The following is a 14,708-nucleotide window of genomic DNA, read 5'->3' on the forward strand; positions in this document are numbered from 1 at the left end:
AGACCTGGAGAGCCACATAGTTAAATCACATACATCAGCCAAGCAAAATTAACAGGAATGCCTTCAATAATAAAAAAACAAAAAACAAAAACGAGTAATGTATAAGGGTCTGAGAAAAAGAATCTTCAGGAAAAAAACACAAACCACCCTGCTGTCCAGTAATGCATTTAGTCATTCTGAATGAAGGACAGTTAAAACAAAAAAACTGTTACCATGTAGATTTGCATTTTCATTTGTAAAAAGGAGATGGGATATGCCAGGTTAATCACTCTGTTTATCCATTTCTCTGGTTCCAGCTGTGAACCATATACTCACCTTTTTAAGTCTCAAAAACCCAGCAAACTGTAGAGGGGAAGCTCCCATAGCAGGATAAAGAACTAAACTAGCAGTTGCACTCCCCACAATCTTGAACACCATAAAGTTTATAAATGCCTACAAGTTTTGCTCAACAGACAAAAGGAGAAAGAAGTACAACAGTGAAAACTAGCTGCAGTTTGCATAGCATGCAGGTCATACTGGTGTCGCCAGAATGGTATTGGGCTGTAAGTATGCATGTCATTTAATCACATTAGTTGCTCAGAGTTGAAAATTGGCATCATATTCTTCCTGCTCCCTCTAGAAGAAACAAATAAAACACATTTCTAGAACTCGAGATTGAATCACATCAAAACATGACATGTTAGGTTAAGCGAGGTTAAGTGAGGTGTTCAGAATGAAGGCCCACATCTTACAAAGACATGATAAACTTGGCATAGTATGTAATGCCACTACCTAAAAATTAAAGAAAATTTAATTTCTAGGTATTTAGGTGTGTAGAAACTAAGTAACTTCAACCCAAAATGTTACATTTATCAATCTGTTTCTGATCAATTTTAAGACATTATTTCTTAAAGTGGGAGTCATCCATAAAGGATCATCAATACAGACATTTAAATTATAAACACATGCTTTGATTGTTTCCCCAAAATGAAAATGACCATCCTCCTCCTGTCCAAAATTCAGGAAAAACACCTATAAGCTCAGAACAAATATAAGCAAAGAAAAAAGCCTCTCCAAATGAAATCTTAACAATGAAAATAAAATTAGAAAAAAATGAGTACAATCTTTATAACAGATTTTGCTGAATATCTTTGTTGAAATCCCCTAAAAGTTAGCATTTGATTTTCCTTATGATGGTGAAGGCAAAGGCTGAAGTCATACCTAGTTCAAATCACACCAATCTAGTGAGATGGAACTATCAGTTTACAGGAGAGGTTTGATCATAACAGTGTTTGCCCAGCAGACCTGGTAGAGAAAAGCTTATGCTATAAAGACAGAGTACGTAGGATGATCCCCATTACCTTTTGGCTAAGTACTACTGTAAGAAAGTTTTATTAATTTATAATTTTTATATGGTAGTGATGACTTTTTTTCTCAGACACAAGGAATTATGTTTTTTTATCAATGGTTCATGCCAAATCCAAGTCCTTAAAAGAAATCAGCCCAAAGCAGGTGCACAGATCTGTCAGACCTTGAAATTTGTTTTGAAACCAACCACCTGTTAGTGTAATTGTGTAGCTGTTTTTCCTGGCTTATGGGATTTTAGTTCAGCTGTTGTTCTCATGCTAACGCTTATTTCCTCTAGGAATCGTCTGTCCATTTATACTAAGCTACAAATTTCTATGTGATTATATTCACCGTCTGATTCAAGGTATATATTCAGAATGTCTTGTGTAGCACCCTTAATTAATAACACATTTTGTTTGCAAAATAGTTCATCATTGCTGTAGAAAAATGTATGAAAAATAGTATTTAACATCTGCTGTGTCACATGTAATCATTTCGATGACTCATCTCTGTTTCTTGTTTATTTCAGACAGCAACAAAGAACATTTACTCTTAGAGGACGGTCTCAAAGATCAGATTTACTGTTTGTGCCTGAGTCACATTCTGCTGATAACAGAGCACTGTTCCTCTCACTGAAGTAAACTCTGAGTCAGGGTTCCCATTAAAACCTTCTATTTCTAAAGTTTTATAACTTCACCAGAAGTTGACTGTGGGTCAGAGGTTAGCAAAGATACTCTGAGTTCACAGGAACCTTTACGTGAAAGATCTGAAAGAAAAAAATCTGTCTACACATGAGATAAAAGTGTAAAAGTTATAATCAGAAGGACAATGGCTTAAGATGCTTTTTGTAAATGAGAAATGGCATGTAAGAAATAACAATGCGCTTGCGCTTCAGGGGCCAGCCAGAACTGCCGCCTCTTTAATCTCCAGGTTGCTGGTTTTGGCATCCTTTGGACATAAGCCACCCCAGTAAAAGAACTGGACACTTGGGTGAGAACAATAGTTGAGCTGTTCACAAAATGTCTCCTGCAACAGTCAGTCCCTGTCATCCTGCAGCTCCACACTGCCCTCCAGGGAGGCCTGACAACAAAGTTATAGTGTTTCCCTCAGTTTACCTCTGACAGGAGATAATTCCTTGGGAGTAAACACACAAACTGAGTAATATAGCTGATACAAACATGAAAATATTCATAAGATATTTCATGACATAAAACCAGTAAAAGATAAATTATAAAGAGTAAATATTCCATGTGCTCTTATTCATGCAGAGATAACTGCTATCCAAATGACTTTTTCAAGCATCACATAAGGGAAACAATAAACAATTTATGGGTAACTGTTCATAAATATACGCAGCAGTGTATGTCCAACGTGCATAGATATTTCATTGTGTAAGACATGATTACTAGGTTTGTGCCTGATAGGAAATGTGAGTTGTTTGCAGCTACTTAAAATCATTTTGGGACACAATACACTGTTGACAAGATACATCCTGTTTAAATGTATTGCCCATCCCTGACTGTAGAGCATGTGGTCCTGAGATTATCAGAAGGAACACTTCTAAAATGCATTGAAAAACTCAATTGTTATCATTGTCATAACTTAAAAAGACTACACCTTTGTATAGAGATCTGTTAAAAGAAATCCTGCTGCTTATCATAAGCACGTACCAAAGTTCCTGTTTTTTTAGAAGTTTTATTAATTGCAAATGTTGTTTACTAGAGGAAAACCATGACTGAAGCTCTAAAACAAAGAGAATAGTTGTAACTTTAATCCTTTCAATAAGCCTTTGTTTCCCATTGACTAAAAACTTCCTAAAGGAAGTAGAGCTGCGAAAATCCAGGAAGGAATTAGATTTGCCAAATTCTGTTCCTACTTGGATTTAGATGCAAAGGCTTTGTTACTCATCGTACAAATGTTTGAGTAAAAAAAAAAAAAAAAAAAAAAAAATTAAAAAAATGCATTTTTGCCAAGGTTGAAAATTATTACTTGAAGAGCATTCCTTATCAAGGAATGCACATTATGAACTTAAATAACTTAAAAAAATAAATAATATATTCATCTTTTGGCTGCTGCTTTTTGTTCAGTGGTGTTATCTTTTTTCTCTTTTTCTTATCTAAGGGGAACTTGGATACCAGGCTGATGACTGTACAAAAAACTAGGTAAGTAAACAAATATGGAAAGAAAAAATCAAACACAACCTCTTACTTAAATTAAGCATAGTTTGCAGCATCCAAAAAAAGAGAAATCTTCAAAGTCCCTTTCCATGACAACAAGTAATTGCACACTGGAAAGTGTACTATTGTGGCAATAAAGGTGAATTCCCTGAAGACCTTTCAGAGACACAACCAGGTGGTTTTGTATTTTTTTCCATATGCTCCTTTTCACTCTGTACCACTTCATGCTCTCCAGGTTTTCACTAGCCAAATATGCGGAGACTAGGTAAATATATTCTTACTTATTCCTTAGGCCAGAGGTCCTTTTAATTTCTTATCCTAAAATACCTTAAAGGCAACTGCCATCTCCTTCCCATCAACACTGTGTATATTTTAACCATTCATTTCTTCATCAACAGCACATTGGAAGATTGAAGAATATTTGAGCCACCATTTTTTTAAAGTGCTACATAAGAATAGATAATGGATGGTGATGACTGCTTTTAAAAACTCATGGTTTCAGTGGAAGTGTTGTTTAGCATGTTGTGGCACCCAGCTTTCAAGTAAAGCCAGCACTGTAATTTAACAAATGTCAAAGGTCTGGCCTAGCTTAGCTGGGCCACTGAGTTGGAAAAGGGTATGTTCTGAGTTCCAGCAGCCAACAGCAGGCAACAAAATGGTGTGGTAACATCATATTTAGTCCATATACTGCTAGCTCAAAACCATCCAGAAAAGAGGCTGACTGGGAGTGATCTTCAGCTGAAGCACAAGCAAATGCCTCTGGATTCCTAATGACACATATTTACGACTCTGCTGTGGAAATGCCCATATATTTGTAATACAAATAGACATATGACCAAATTCTGGAATAGCTTCGGTTTGGGGATATTACAGGTGCTAATGCCTCAGCTTCAAGGATATACAGATACATTATTCATGGTGACTTAAAACTTCCCCTAAGATTTTCCTGTTAATAGAGTCACATGGAGTACATCTCCAAAATCACTAAAAAGTGTTTTCATTAAACAGGAGAAAGGAGAAGAGAGGGAAAGGGAAAGGAGATACCCCACCCCCAAGATTTCTGCATTCTACTTTTGTTCACAACAACTGACAACCCCCTTCCTCCCTTTAAGATGGAAAAGCCAGTTTTAATTTAAATTACAAACTCTTGACCAGGCCTCAGCTTGGCTTTGCAATTCACTATATGCCTGAGGGATAAATTATTTAGCATTAGCACATGGTATGTCATGTCTTGTTACTTAAGTGGAATATGGCTTCCATCCAGCTGTACCCCCGGGGCCCCCCGATTGGCTGCGGGTGATGTCATTTCCATTTGGTAATCCTCCAGGAAGGCCCAGGGGACAGAGCTAGTTGCCCTCCCCCCAGCAGGTCCCTCAGCCCCTCTGCCTCCCACCCAGGCCCAGCCCTGGCTTTGCTCATACTTACCACTCTAAGGTTCACTGCAGGTACTGCCCCAATTACACTATTTTCAATAATAGTGCAATGAAACAGAAGGTGCAGCAGATGAGCTACATCATCTGCACACAGCATTTCATTTTCTTAACAGAAGATTTGTAATAATCTTTGTGAGATAGATATAGAAAAACTATTTTTTTTCTGCAGTCCCAAATTAAATGGAGACTTTTGAGAGGTTTATGTAACCAAATATGAAATAACTCGTCAGTAATTCTTTATAAAATTAATTTATTTTTCTATTTTCAGTGTATTGCAGAATTTTGTTCAAAAAACCTGTTTCTGTACTGCAAGACAAAGGGATACTGGACAAATGACCTGAGAGCATGAACACTGGAAAATTCCTCTTCTGAAAGTTTGGCAATGGAATAATTAGCTACATTGCCCTTTAAACGGCCATATTTTGTTTTCAGTTAACACCCTCATTATATTAAAAGGGGTTTTCCTGCAGAACCTCCTTCAGGTCATTTGCCCCCGAGGAAAGAGTCATTATGCTACTCACAGTGGAAGGCTCCCAGCATAAAAATAGGAGTTACTGGGTTGGTTTGTTTTGATTGAATTTCACAGCAAAGTCAGTGAAATGGCGAGAATTACAGGGCATTCTGTTGTACAGATGGTACTGTCTACTCCGTGGTGAGGCACAAGATTTGCATATGCCTGTTAGATAAGGTTCAGCAGTGGTTCTGCTCAGCCTCGCGTTCAAAGTGACAGGTAACAGAAAAGACTTAACTGTATGAAATCCACGTGTTTTGTTACTGTTACATTACCAGTTAAGTACGGTCTGACACCCGACTGCCAGAAATTTGTTTCATGTGGTGAGGAGGTATGAAAACTGTGATTTCCTTTCTCTGTTACTGGATCTTAGTTCTTTGCAAGTGTTTTGAATGAGAAGAAAGAATTTTGTGAGAGCTACGTGGTCTTACAGTGAAGCACACAATTCTCTGAGGCAGACGCAGAAGGGGAACTTTGCAAGGGGATTCCCACGAGAAGAGATGCTGAACCAATGCAGTACAAAGTGCAGCAAAATAAACAACTCTAAGACAGGAAATTAAGAACCCTAATTGGTACCGCAAGAGGGATTAGTCAAATGTGAAAATTCAAAACTGCTGTTTAAATCAGGACAGCTAACTTCTTCTCATCCTGCACAAAATAACAATTTATAGTCATCGGACTCAACAGCTGCTTGCAACTTTGATTTCTGCCATTTGAATGCTGGCACCTGCAGCAAGCCCAGACCTCAATACCGTGGCATTGATTTAAGCACCCAGCTGGAGGGAAACACCTGGATTTGCACTAACGTTCATTTTCTGCCGGCTACCAGCTCTACTCTGGGCTTTAGCTAATAATAAACTCTGGAACTGGCAGGCGTACAGGAAACTAAACTGCTATCAGGCTGAGGACTGGCAAGCCAGATTTGCCAATAAAATAGAACAAAAGTGCACTCTGGTTCGGCTACCAAGCTATGCCGAGCACATTAGTTAGCCACCTCACAGTCCAGCACGTTACCTCGGGCTGTAACATGCCACGCTTAGAAGCAGGGCTAGCGAGAACTGCACTGCCCAGTCTCAGAACAGAGGCCAGCACATCTCCACTTTTCCCCTCAGCATTAGAGCAGGCCTGGAGTCACCGAGCTCGTCAGGGCGGCCGTACTGCCGTGGGAAAGACCGTTTCAATTGCCGCCCGCCTTCAAAGCAGAAGGGGCGGGGCGGCAAGCAGCAGCACTGCCCGCCGCAGGGAGGGAGGGAGGTAGGCAGGCAGGCAGGCAAGCAAGCAAGCAAGCAAGCAAGCAAGCAAGCAAGCAAGAGACATCTCCCGACCCTGAGGCACCTCCCGCCACACCCAGCGCCGCTGCCCCAGGCGTTAGCAGTACGCAAGCTCCTTGCCGTCAGGCACAGGCCCAAAACGAAGGCTCAGCTCTCGCGATAGCAAGAGCTGATAGGCAGCGCGGCGGGGGGGAAGGCCCGACTTTCTCACGCTGCTGCTTTCGCTCTCGCGAGAGGTGGATGCGCGGAAGCGGCGTGTTGGAGGTGGTTGTGCTGTGCCGTGCTTTGCTTTCCTGTGCTGTGCTTGAAAGTCCGTGCCGGCTGCAGCAGGATGCCGAGTGCCGCCGGTCGCGGCCAGGGTCAGGACCGCCGCCCGGAGAGCGACGAGTCGTCGTCAGCTGATGTGGGTCTCCGCAGGGAGGGGGCGGGCGCGGCGTCGAGGCTGTGCGCCCCGAGAGAGGGAAGGGGTAGGGTTCGGCCTGTCGTGGGGCTGAGGCCGGCGCGGAGGCAGCAGACAGCAGCGTCCCCTGTGGGGTGGGGAGGTCTGGCCTTGGGGGGCCTGGCCTGGCCCGGCCCGGCCCGGCCCGGCTCGGCTCCAGGGCAGAGCTACATTTTGCTTTTGTCCCCCTGGCCGCCTTCCCAGGGCTCAGCCAGTTAGTGATCTACTGAAGTGTTCTGCCTCTCCGTCACACGGCGTTTGCAGAGTCTTGCTGGAATCTGGTCTCCGCGTGTGCGGGCGGAGGAGACCCCGCCTGAGCACTGGGAAGCAGCACAGCCCTGTCCCTGTGCCCTTCCCCCTGAGGGACTGTGCTGCTGCTCCATAGCAGGCTACTGCTGCATGGGTACCGGTGGCGCCTGTTGGCCTCGCAGGTGTTTCTGTCTTGCACTTGAAGATCGCAGATCAGTGCTGAACCCCCCCCCCCCCCCCCAAGCATCAGTTCATTTTGTTTCGATTTTGCTTGCTGTTGAAAGGCCAAAAATGCATCAGCAGTAAGGAATTCTGAGTAAAGATAGCTTCTGTAAAATTATACATGGGCTGTAATTCAACAACAGCAGAGAAGTGAAGACCGCCCAAAGTATTCAGAATTATCTTAGGTTCATATATTGAATAGAATAAAATAAATAAACTATAATGCCTTTATGTTTTAACTGAGCATGCCTAGTTGGAAAACAAAAATTGGGATATTTTTGATGAAAAGGCTGCATATCTTCCACATCCTGTGTCTTAACCTAGCAGATTTTGTTAGCAGTCAGTCGAGTTTGCTTTGCCAGTCATAATGATGTGATCAGCTGGATTTCTTAGTGTGCCTGGGTATGGGAAGGGAATACTTAGCAATGGACCTACTTCTGTAGGACTTGAATGTTTTTTCAGGGGGTAGGCTGTGTATAGGACTATTCACACTAACTTCTGTGTAGAAAATCATGATCTTAATGTTTGCTGTTGGATTTTTTTTTTTTCTTACATGGCACAATTCTGTTGCATATCTCAGAGTCTAAAGCACAATTTCTTTATTGTTGCGGCTAATTGTTTTGTATTGCCTCAGTTAACTTTGTAATGATTTTTTTCATCTTTTTGTGTATGCTTCTTTGATATATTTTTCTCACCTCCATTTTAGGATTATGCTAAGGAAAGATATGGAGTGTCCTCAATGATACAATCTCAAGAGAAACCAGGTCAGTTAAAAAACAAGAAAAGTTTTTTAAAAAGGGGGGAAGAGAGAAGGAAAGTTATATACTTGATATCTTCAGTACTTATTTAAGAAATAATTTATCATACATTTTCATTCAAACGTTGCTGGCATTTCTTTTATTTGAATGCATTTGGGACATGTGAGGCTGTCTTTGCAATGCTATGTCCAGTTTTGGGCTCTCTGGTGCCAGGAAACTGAACATTTTGGAACCAGTCCAGTGGAGAGCTACCAAATTGTTCAAGGGACTAGGGCACAGAATCTCTGAGGTGAGGCTGAGGGAACTGGGCTTATTCAGCCTGCAGAAGAGTAGGCTGTGGGGTAATCTTATTACTGTTTAAAGCTTCTGAATGGAGGGTGTAGAGAAGACAAAGCCAGACTCTTTGAAGGTGTGTGGTAACCGGACAAGAGGTGATGGATACAGGTGGGAACACAGGAAATTCTAGTTACATAGAAGGAAAAAAAATTGTGAGTGTGGTTGGATATTGAATCTGGGTCCAGAGAGGTTATGGAATTTCAGTCTTTGCTATGCCTGGATCATGCCCTACACAGCTTGTCAGCTGTTGTCTCTGTCCATTACTGCAGGCTTGACTCTTCTTGCTTTAGATTATAATTATTTGTAATGTAACGAGTCAGAGTTGTCATTTTTTTTCTTTGCTTGGGGTAAGTTCTGCTATGGCTTGCTGCAGCAATGCTCTGAGTAGGATAGCTGTCTGCTTATGTCACCTTCATTAGTCCTGCATATGAGCACCTAACTATTCTATGATTCTATGATTATTCACACCACTATGAATTCAGGAAATCCTTATTTTCTACTGATGGGGAATTGGGATTCAGAAAGACTTGTTAAGAGAACAATCTCATCCCAAGAAATATTAATCTTTTTATTATTCAGTGCATGAAACGGGCGAGGGAAGGTAATAGATTGGCTTCTTGTAACTTCTTCGTAATGAAATGTAAAAAAAGAGCATCATCTGTGATTGGGTGATTTTGTTTTTCCCCTCTGAATTGTTTTAGTTGACCTTCCTTAGGAAGGGAATTGCAGAATGTAGGGAAGAAGAGAAGCCACAAAAGCTATCATAGGTGGAAACCAGCTGAAGGGGAACATTATGTCAAGAGTGTAACAGGACAAGAAGATCACTAGAGACTGTATTCGTAGTCATTATTGAATAAAATACATATTAGCTGTCAAAGGGAACTAAAGTTGAAATTGCAGTGTAAGCCAGCCAAACTGCTGGCATCTGTGGTCTCCCTGATGCTGGGTCTTCTGCTGATCTGTGTCAACATGCCCATAATGACAGTTTGTTTAGCCAGCCTAGCAAAGTGAAAGAGGCTGGCTGGGGGTATGGTGACTGGTGGAAGAGGCAGGAATACAGTCATCCATAGTTACATGTAACCACATAACAGTCCATAAATTGGTGTGTAGTTGCAACCTAGAAGGTATTCTATTAAGGAAAACTGGTAACTCTCAGTTGGCATCTGAGTGGTTAGCCTCCATTGCTGACTGCAAGCTGAAAAAATGTCCTATTGGATCTCTGTTCCCTGCACTCTTCTGTGACGGCATTTGGATCACCAGAGTTTCAGCAAGCTGTTTACTCTGCCACTTTCACACCCTGTAGCAAACAACTATGTGAGAGACCAAAGCTGGCAGATTGAGATAATGGATCAAATCCTAGTCTCATGGAGAAAGTGCCTCTCCAGTTGTCTCACAGTTAAAAGAAACACTCAAAAATACTGTGGAGAAAAAAAGAATATGTTGAGAAGGAAAATTGGTGAAAGCTACAGGAAATGATACGAGAAGGGCAGAGTGCTGTGTTCAGATCTGTTATCCCCTTGACACTCAATCCTTATTTAAGAAAAAAAAAGTCTTAGCCAGTGTATGGGTAAGATTGAATAGGTTTTCATTAAAATACAATAAAATTTCATTTTCGTTAAAGTACAACTTAAAACACTCTTGCTGTTCCATTTTTTAGAAGATTATTGTCTAGAACACCAGAATTAGGTAACAGTGAACACCAAAATACTTCTAACAGAAAAGTTCAGGATCAGACTAGTCCCCTTCTTGATACTAATGCTCTCTTAGTTAAAGATTCAGTAGTTCCTGCCAGGGAGAGCTCTTATCAAAAGGCTCACGGGAGTGAGGTGAAGTCATCACTCATCATTAGTAGTGTGTATATGCTTTTCGCCCAAAGTATTCTGCTTGCATTGAGTGTCTTGGAGAACTACTGCCTGGGGCAGGAGGTTGCAGGGGAGCACAAATGTGAGTGTTCGTGCCTGTACTGTGTTTATTTTGTTTGTTTCTGAAGACTGTGGGTACATGCCATTTCTAAGTCAGAATAATGAATTGTGATATGACACATGCAGCTCCACATACCGTCTGGTAACTGCAGCCAACAGACAATACCGCACAGTTGTGGGTAGGAGCTCAGTTGTACTTCTACAGAACTGTTGCTTTTAGGCTTGCTGTGGTAATTGCACTCTCCTGAGAACACTGGCAGGACATGGGAAGTTGAAAAGCTTGGAGTGTTCAGAGCTAATAATTCTCTGTTTCCATGAGTAGGTTTATTGTCCTTCTATCATACTCGTAGATTCTTGTTCCTCTGCAAGCAAATTAAAACCCTTCACATGTTCACAGAGTTGTTGCATAGATGCTCCACCTTGCTCTACTGATCTCATGCACGCTTGTGCCTTCATTCTTCACCCACTTCAGCCTTTCTTCTGCTGATGCTGGCTGTGCTATGTGATGTTCTCACTTCCTGTTACATGATGTCTTCAAATCCTTCCTACGTGCTTGAGGCTATGATTGCTAGTAAAACTTCATTTGCCTTGCCCTTTTTCTCCCTTCAGTTCCATTACTTTCACCTCTACCTGGAAGCTGCTTTCATCTTATACTGCTTTTGGCTTTCAGGGTTTTTAATCAAATTTATATTCTCTTTTTCGAATTTATCCAACATTGTAAGGACGCTGGCACTTCACATAGACAACAGAAATATTGATCATACTGTTCAAAACTCTGTGATGCAAGCTAAATGAGCAAACTGGGGTATGGGTCTGGGGGTGGTAAAGTGATTGTCTTGTATAACCCACACAGCTTTTTGGGGTTTTAGCCTCTTATGTTTAGAAGAGGTTAGAGTTCTGAAAGTTAAGGATATTTAAATTGTTGAATAGAGGAGATTGTGCTATACATGAAGAAAATAAAAAAATAAAGTTTCCCCATAAACATGATTCAGTTTGGCAGTGAAGGTGAGGTAGCATGAATGTTGAATTGGGGCTGGAAGTGTAATTTCAGACTAAAGAGTGTTTTGTTTGAACTTTGTTTAAAGTCTTTGTTCCCTTCATGGCAACTATAGCATGGTTTAAACATCTATTTTTGCATTATTTAGTTGTCTGTGTTTATGCGGCAAGAAAATGTAAGTATAGCTTGCATTTCTGAAAGAACATGTAGGTGACAGGCTGAAGAGTATGGTTTTAATAGGACCTTAAAAGTGAGAGCAAGAAGCTGTCACTTTTTCATGGAAGAAATTTTTTTTCATGGGAGAAATTAGCTCAAAGGAGTTCTGGGTGGATTGATAGATGGGAGTAAAGAAGAAAGATTTGAGCTATAGCATGTTGGTTGGACAATAGAAAAATGAATGGCAAACAACTGCTTAGCCTAAGAAATGCAGACATCATGAGCTACTGGCATTTTAGAAATGAGAGGAAAAGCAGAGTAGAGTGGAAAGTGTTGAAGGAGGGAAACAAAGTGACATAATAGTTGCTACATCTAGCTGTTTTCAGTGATGCCCAGTGGCAGGACCAGAGATGGGCACAAACAGAAACAGAGAAAGTTCTCTCTGAACACAGAATCATGGAATCATAGAATAGTTAGGGTTGGAAAGGACCTTAAGATCATCTAGTTCCAACCCCCTCCCGTGGGCAGGGACACCTTACGCTAAATCGTATCACCCAAGGCCTCATCCAACCTGGTCTTGAACACTGGGAACATCTTTTACTATGAGGGTGACCAAGCGCTGGCATAGGTTGTCCATGGTAATTGTGGAGTCTCCCTTCATGAAGATATTAAAAAAACATCAGAATGCAGTCTCGGACAGCTGGCTCTAGGTGGCCCTGCTTGAGCAGGAGGTTGGACCAGGTGACCTCCAGAGGCCCCTCCGAATCTCTGTTGTGCTGTGATTCTGCAATCTGCTTTTGGAAAAATGGTTTTATGATGTCTCTTTTGATACTGTTTTATTACCTGTATTATGAAAGGTGAAATAGCTTTTAATAATTCATACCAGGTAACATTTTCTGTGTTAAAGGTGTCTTGTTTAGTCTTGATGAAATATGAACCATTATGTATACAAAAGACTTAAAAAATATTTATCTAACACAGATGGTTCCTGAAACACTAAGGATCCATAAAAAAAGTAGCACCTCATTCTGTCTTTATGCTCGTGCCTGGAAAATGTTTCTAACAATATAGTTTTAAGCTGACTGAGGTAATTTTAACTGTCTGAATATCAAACTCTTAGATATACTAAAGTGTATGGGTTGTACTGGTTGCGTGTTTCCTCTAGAACTGTGCTGTTAAAGTTAAATGTCAGAAGTTGCTGGCAAGTGATAACATCTTTATTCCCTTTTCTCCCTTCTGCAGTGCACTGGTGCACGTGCACACACGCACATTATTAATATATTTGAATCAATTTCTCATCACATTTCTCTGTGCACTTCCATTCTATTCGTGTTTTGATGTTTGCCTGTGAAGGAGAAACTGCACTGCTCTGAGCATAAGTTAATGAACATTTTCAACCCCTTAAAATTTCTACTGCAGAATAATAGGCTTGGAGGGCAAGCTGTGACTGGTATTCAGAGACAGAGGGAAGGAGCAGATGGTAACCTAGGGTAGGCAAACTTTGGAAAAGTTCTGGCGGGAAAAGTCTAGAGTGGAAGTGTCTTGGGAAATTTAGTGTTATTTTGAAACAATGGAGAAGTCTGTGATAAAACGAGAGTGAATTTGCTTGTGTTACTGTCATAGACTCAAAGAATAATAGAATACCTCAAGTTGAAAGAGATCCATAAGGATCAATATCTCCCTTAGAAATTTTTCTTTTGTCTACTAAGCAGTGTTTTTCCCACATGCTAACTGTAAATGAGTAAGTAAAGCTGCTAGAAATATGCTGTGTATACCCTCTAACTCATTTGTAGATACTGTAAGAAATAAGTGTTTGAGACCATGCAAAAATACATTTGACTAGAAAAAATACAATTAAACAAGTACTTCTCAAGGAATAGTGTTATGCAGCCAGCATATTGGCAGTTCATAACTGCCCTGATTTATTTAAAAATATTTTCCCTCATGACTTATTTTTCCTTTGCTATCCAAAATCCAACCTTTCCGGATCATGAATTCCTATTGTTGTTTAGCTTTCTTGGGTATATAGAATTTAAAGGGTTCTTTCTGGCTTGTACAATGATAGTAGTGCTTGATCAGGTTGTCAAAGAGATTCTCCCTGAAAATAAATTTTACTGGTTTTACACAGTTATACTCTTGTTGCTCCAAAACATTATTGTTTTTATCAAAATATTCTAATTTCTAATTCACATTTATTTATGGTTTCTTTCTCTTCTAAACAGTAATTACTGTGATACCTTTCTCCTTACTAGATACAGAGAATAGTCGTGTCACCTCTGAGCCTTTGATTTGCTATGTTCAACATACCAACTTTTACATTGCACAGTGGAGTCAGGCAGGCATCACTTAGCTAGCAGAAGTTCAGATTAATAACTGCAGGCAGTACAGTTGCAGTACAGGGAAATCCTATCACAAATACTGTAGTCAGGCTGGGTTCTTCCATCTGTGAACTACAGTAAGTCTTGCTTTTGGTTTAGTGCAGTTTGACCCTGCTGTATAAGTCAAACCATAAACTTGAACCGATTTAAAACTACTTGATCAAGTGCAATACACTGAGAAAGGAAATACCATCTTGTGTGTTTTCAGTGTGTCTATTATCCTGTAGATACAAAAAATATTTTCAATTTATTATGTATTTTAGCAATGATGGAAAATGTCTTTGGAATTTAAAGTGAAAGATGTTTTGCTTAAAATTTATTTTAAATTGTTTTTAAGATTGTGGTGTTGTTTTTTTTTCTGTAATTCAGATAGAGTTTTGATTCGAATAAAAGACTTGACAGTGGAGAAGGCTGATGAAGTAGTTTGGGTTCGTGGCAGAATTCATACAAGCAGAGCTAAAGGTGAGAAGCCTTCGGGCTTTTATTTCCTCATATTTTGGCTGAGTGTTTATTTTCTTGTCATGACCTATTAC

At 40.4% G+C, this 14,708-nt stretch overlaps 1 protein-coding gene across 1 annotated transcript in view; it reads left to right on the plus strand.

Moving 5' to 3' along the window:
* The first annotated feature begins 7,010 nt into the window (after window positions 1–7,010).
* DARS1 (aspartyl-tRNA synthetase 1) overlaps window positions 7,011–14,708 on the plus strand; it is a 41,741-nt gene continuing 34,043 nt past the window's right edge. The window contains exons 1-3 of the mRNA XM_057401847.1: window positions 7,011–7,121; window positions 8,335–8,392; window positions 14,545–14,637. Coding sequence (XP_057257830.1) covers window positions 7,050–7,121; window positions 8,335–8,392; window positions 14,545–14,637 — 223 coding nt within the window. The 5' untranslated portion in view covers window positions 7,011–7,049. The remainder of the gene's footprint in view (window positions 7,122–8,334; window positions 8,393–14,544; window positions 14,638–14,708) is intronic.

This window comes from Pezoporus wallicus, unplaced genomic scaffold (genome assembly GCF_028554395.1).
Source record: "Pezoporus wallicus isolate ANWC-B61680 ecotype Strahan unplaced genomic scaffold, APGP_CSIRO_Pwel_v1 contig_865, whole genome shotgun sequence".
Taxonomy (NCBI): Eukaryota; Metazoa; Chordata; class Aves; order Psittaciformes; family Psittacidae; genus Pezoporus; species Pezoporus wallicus.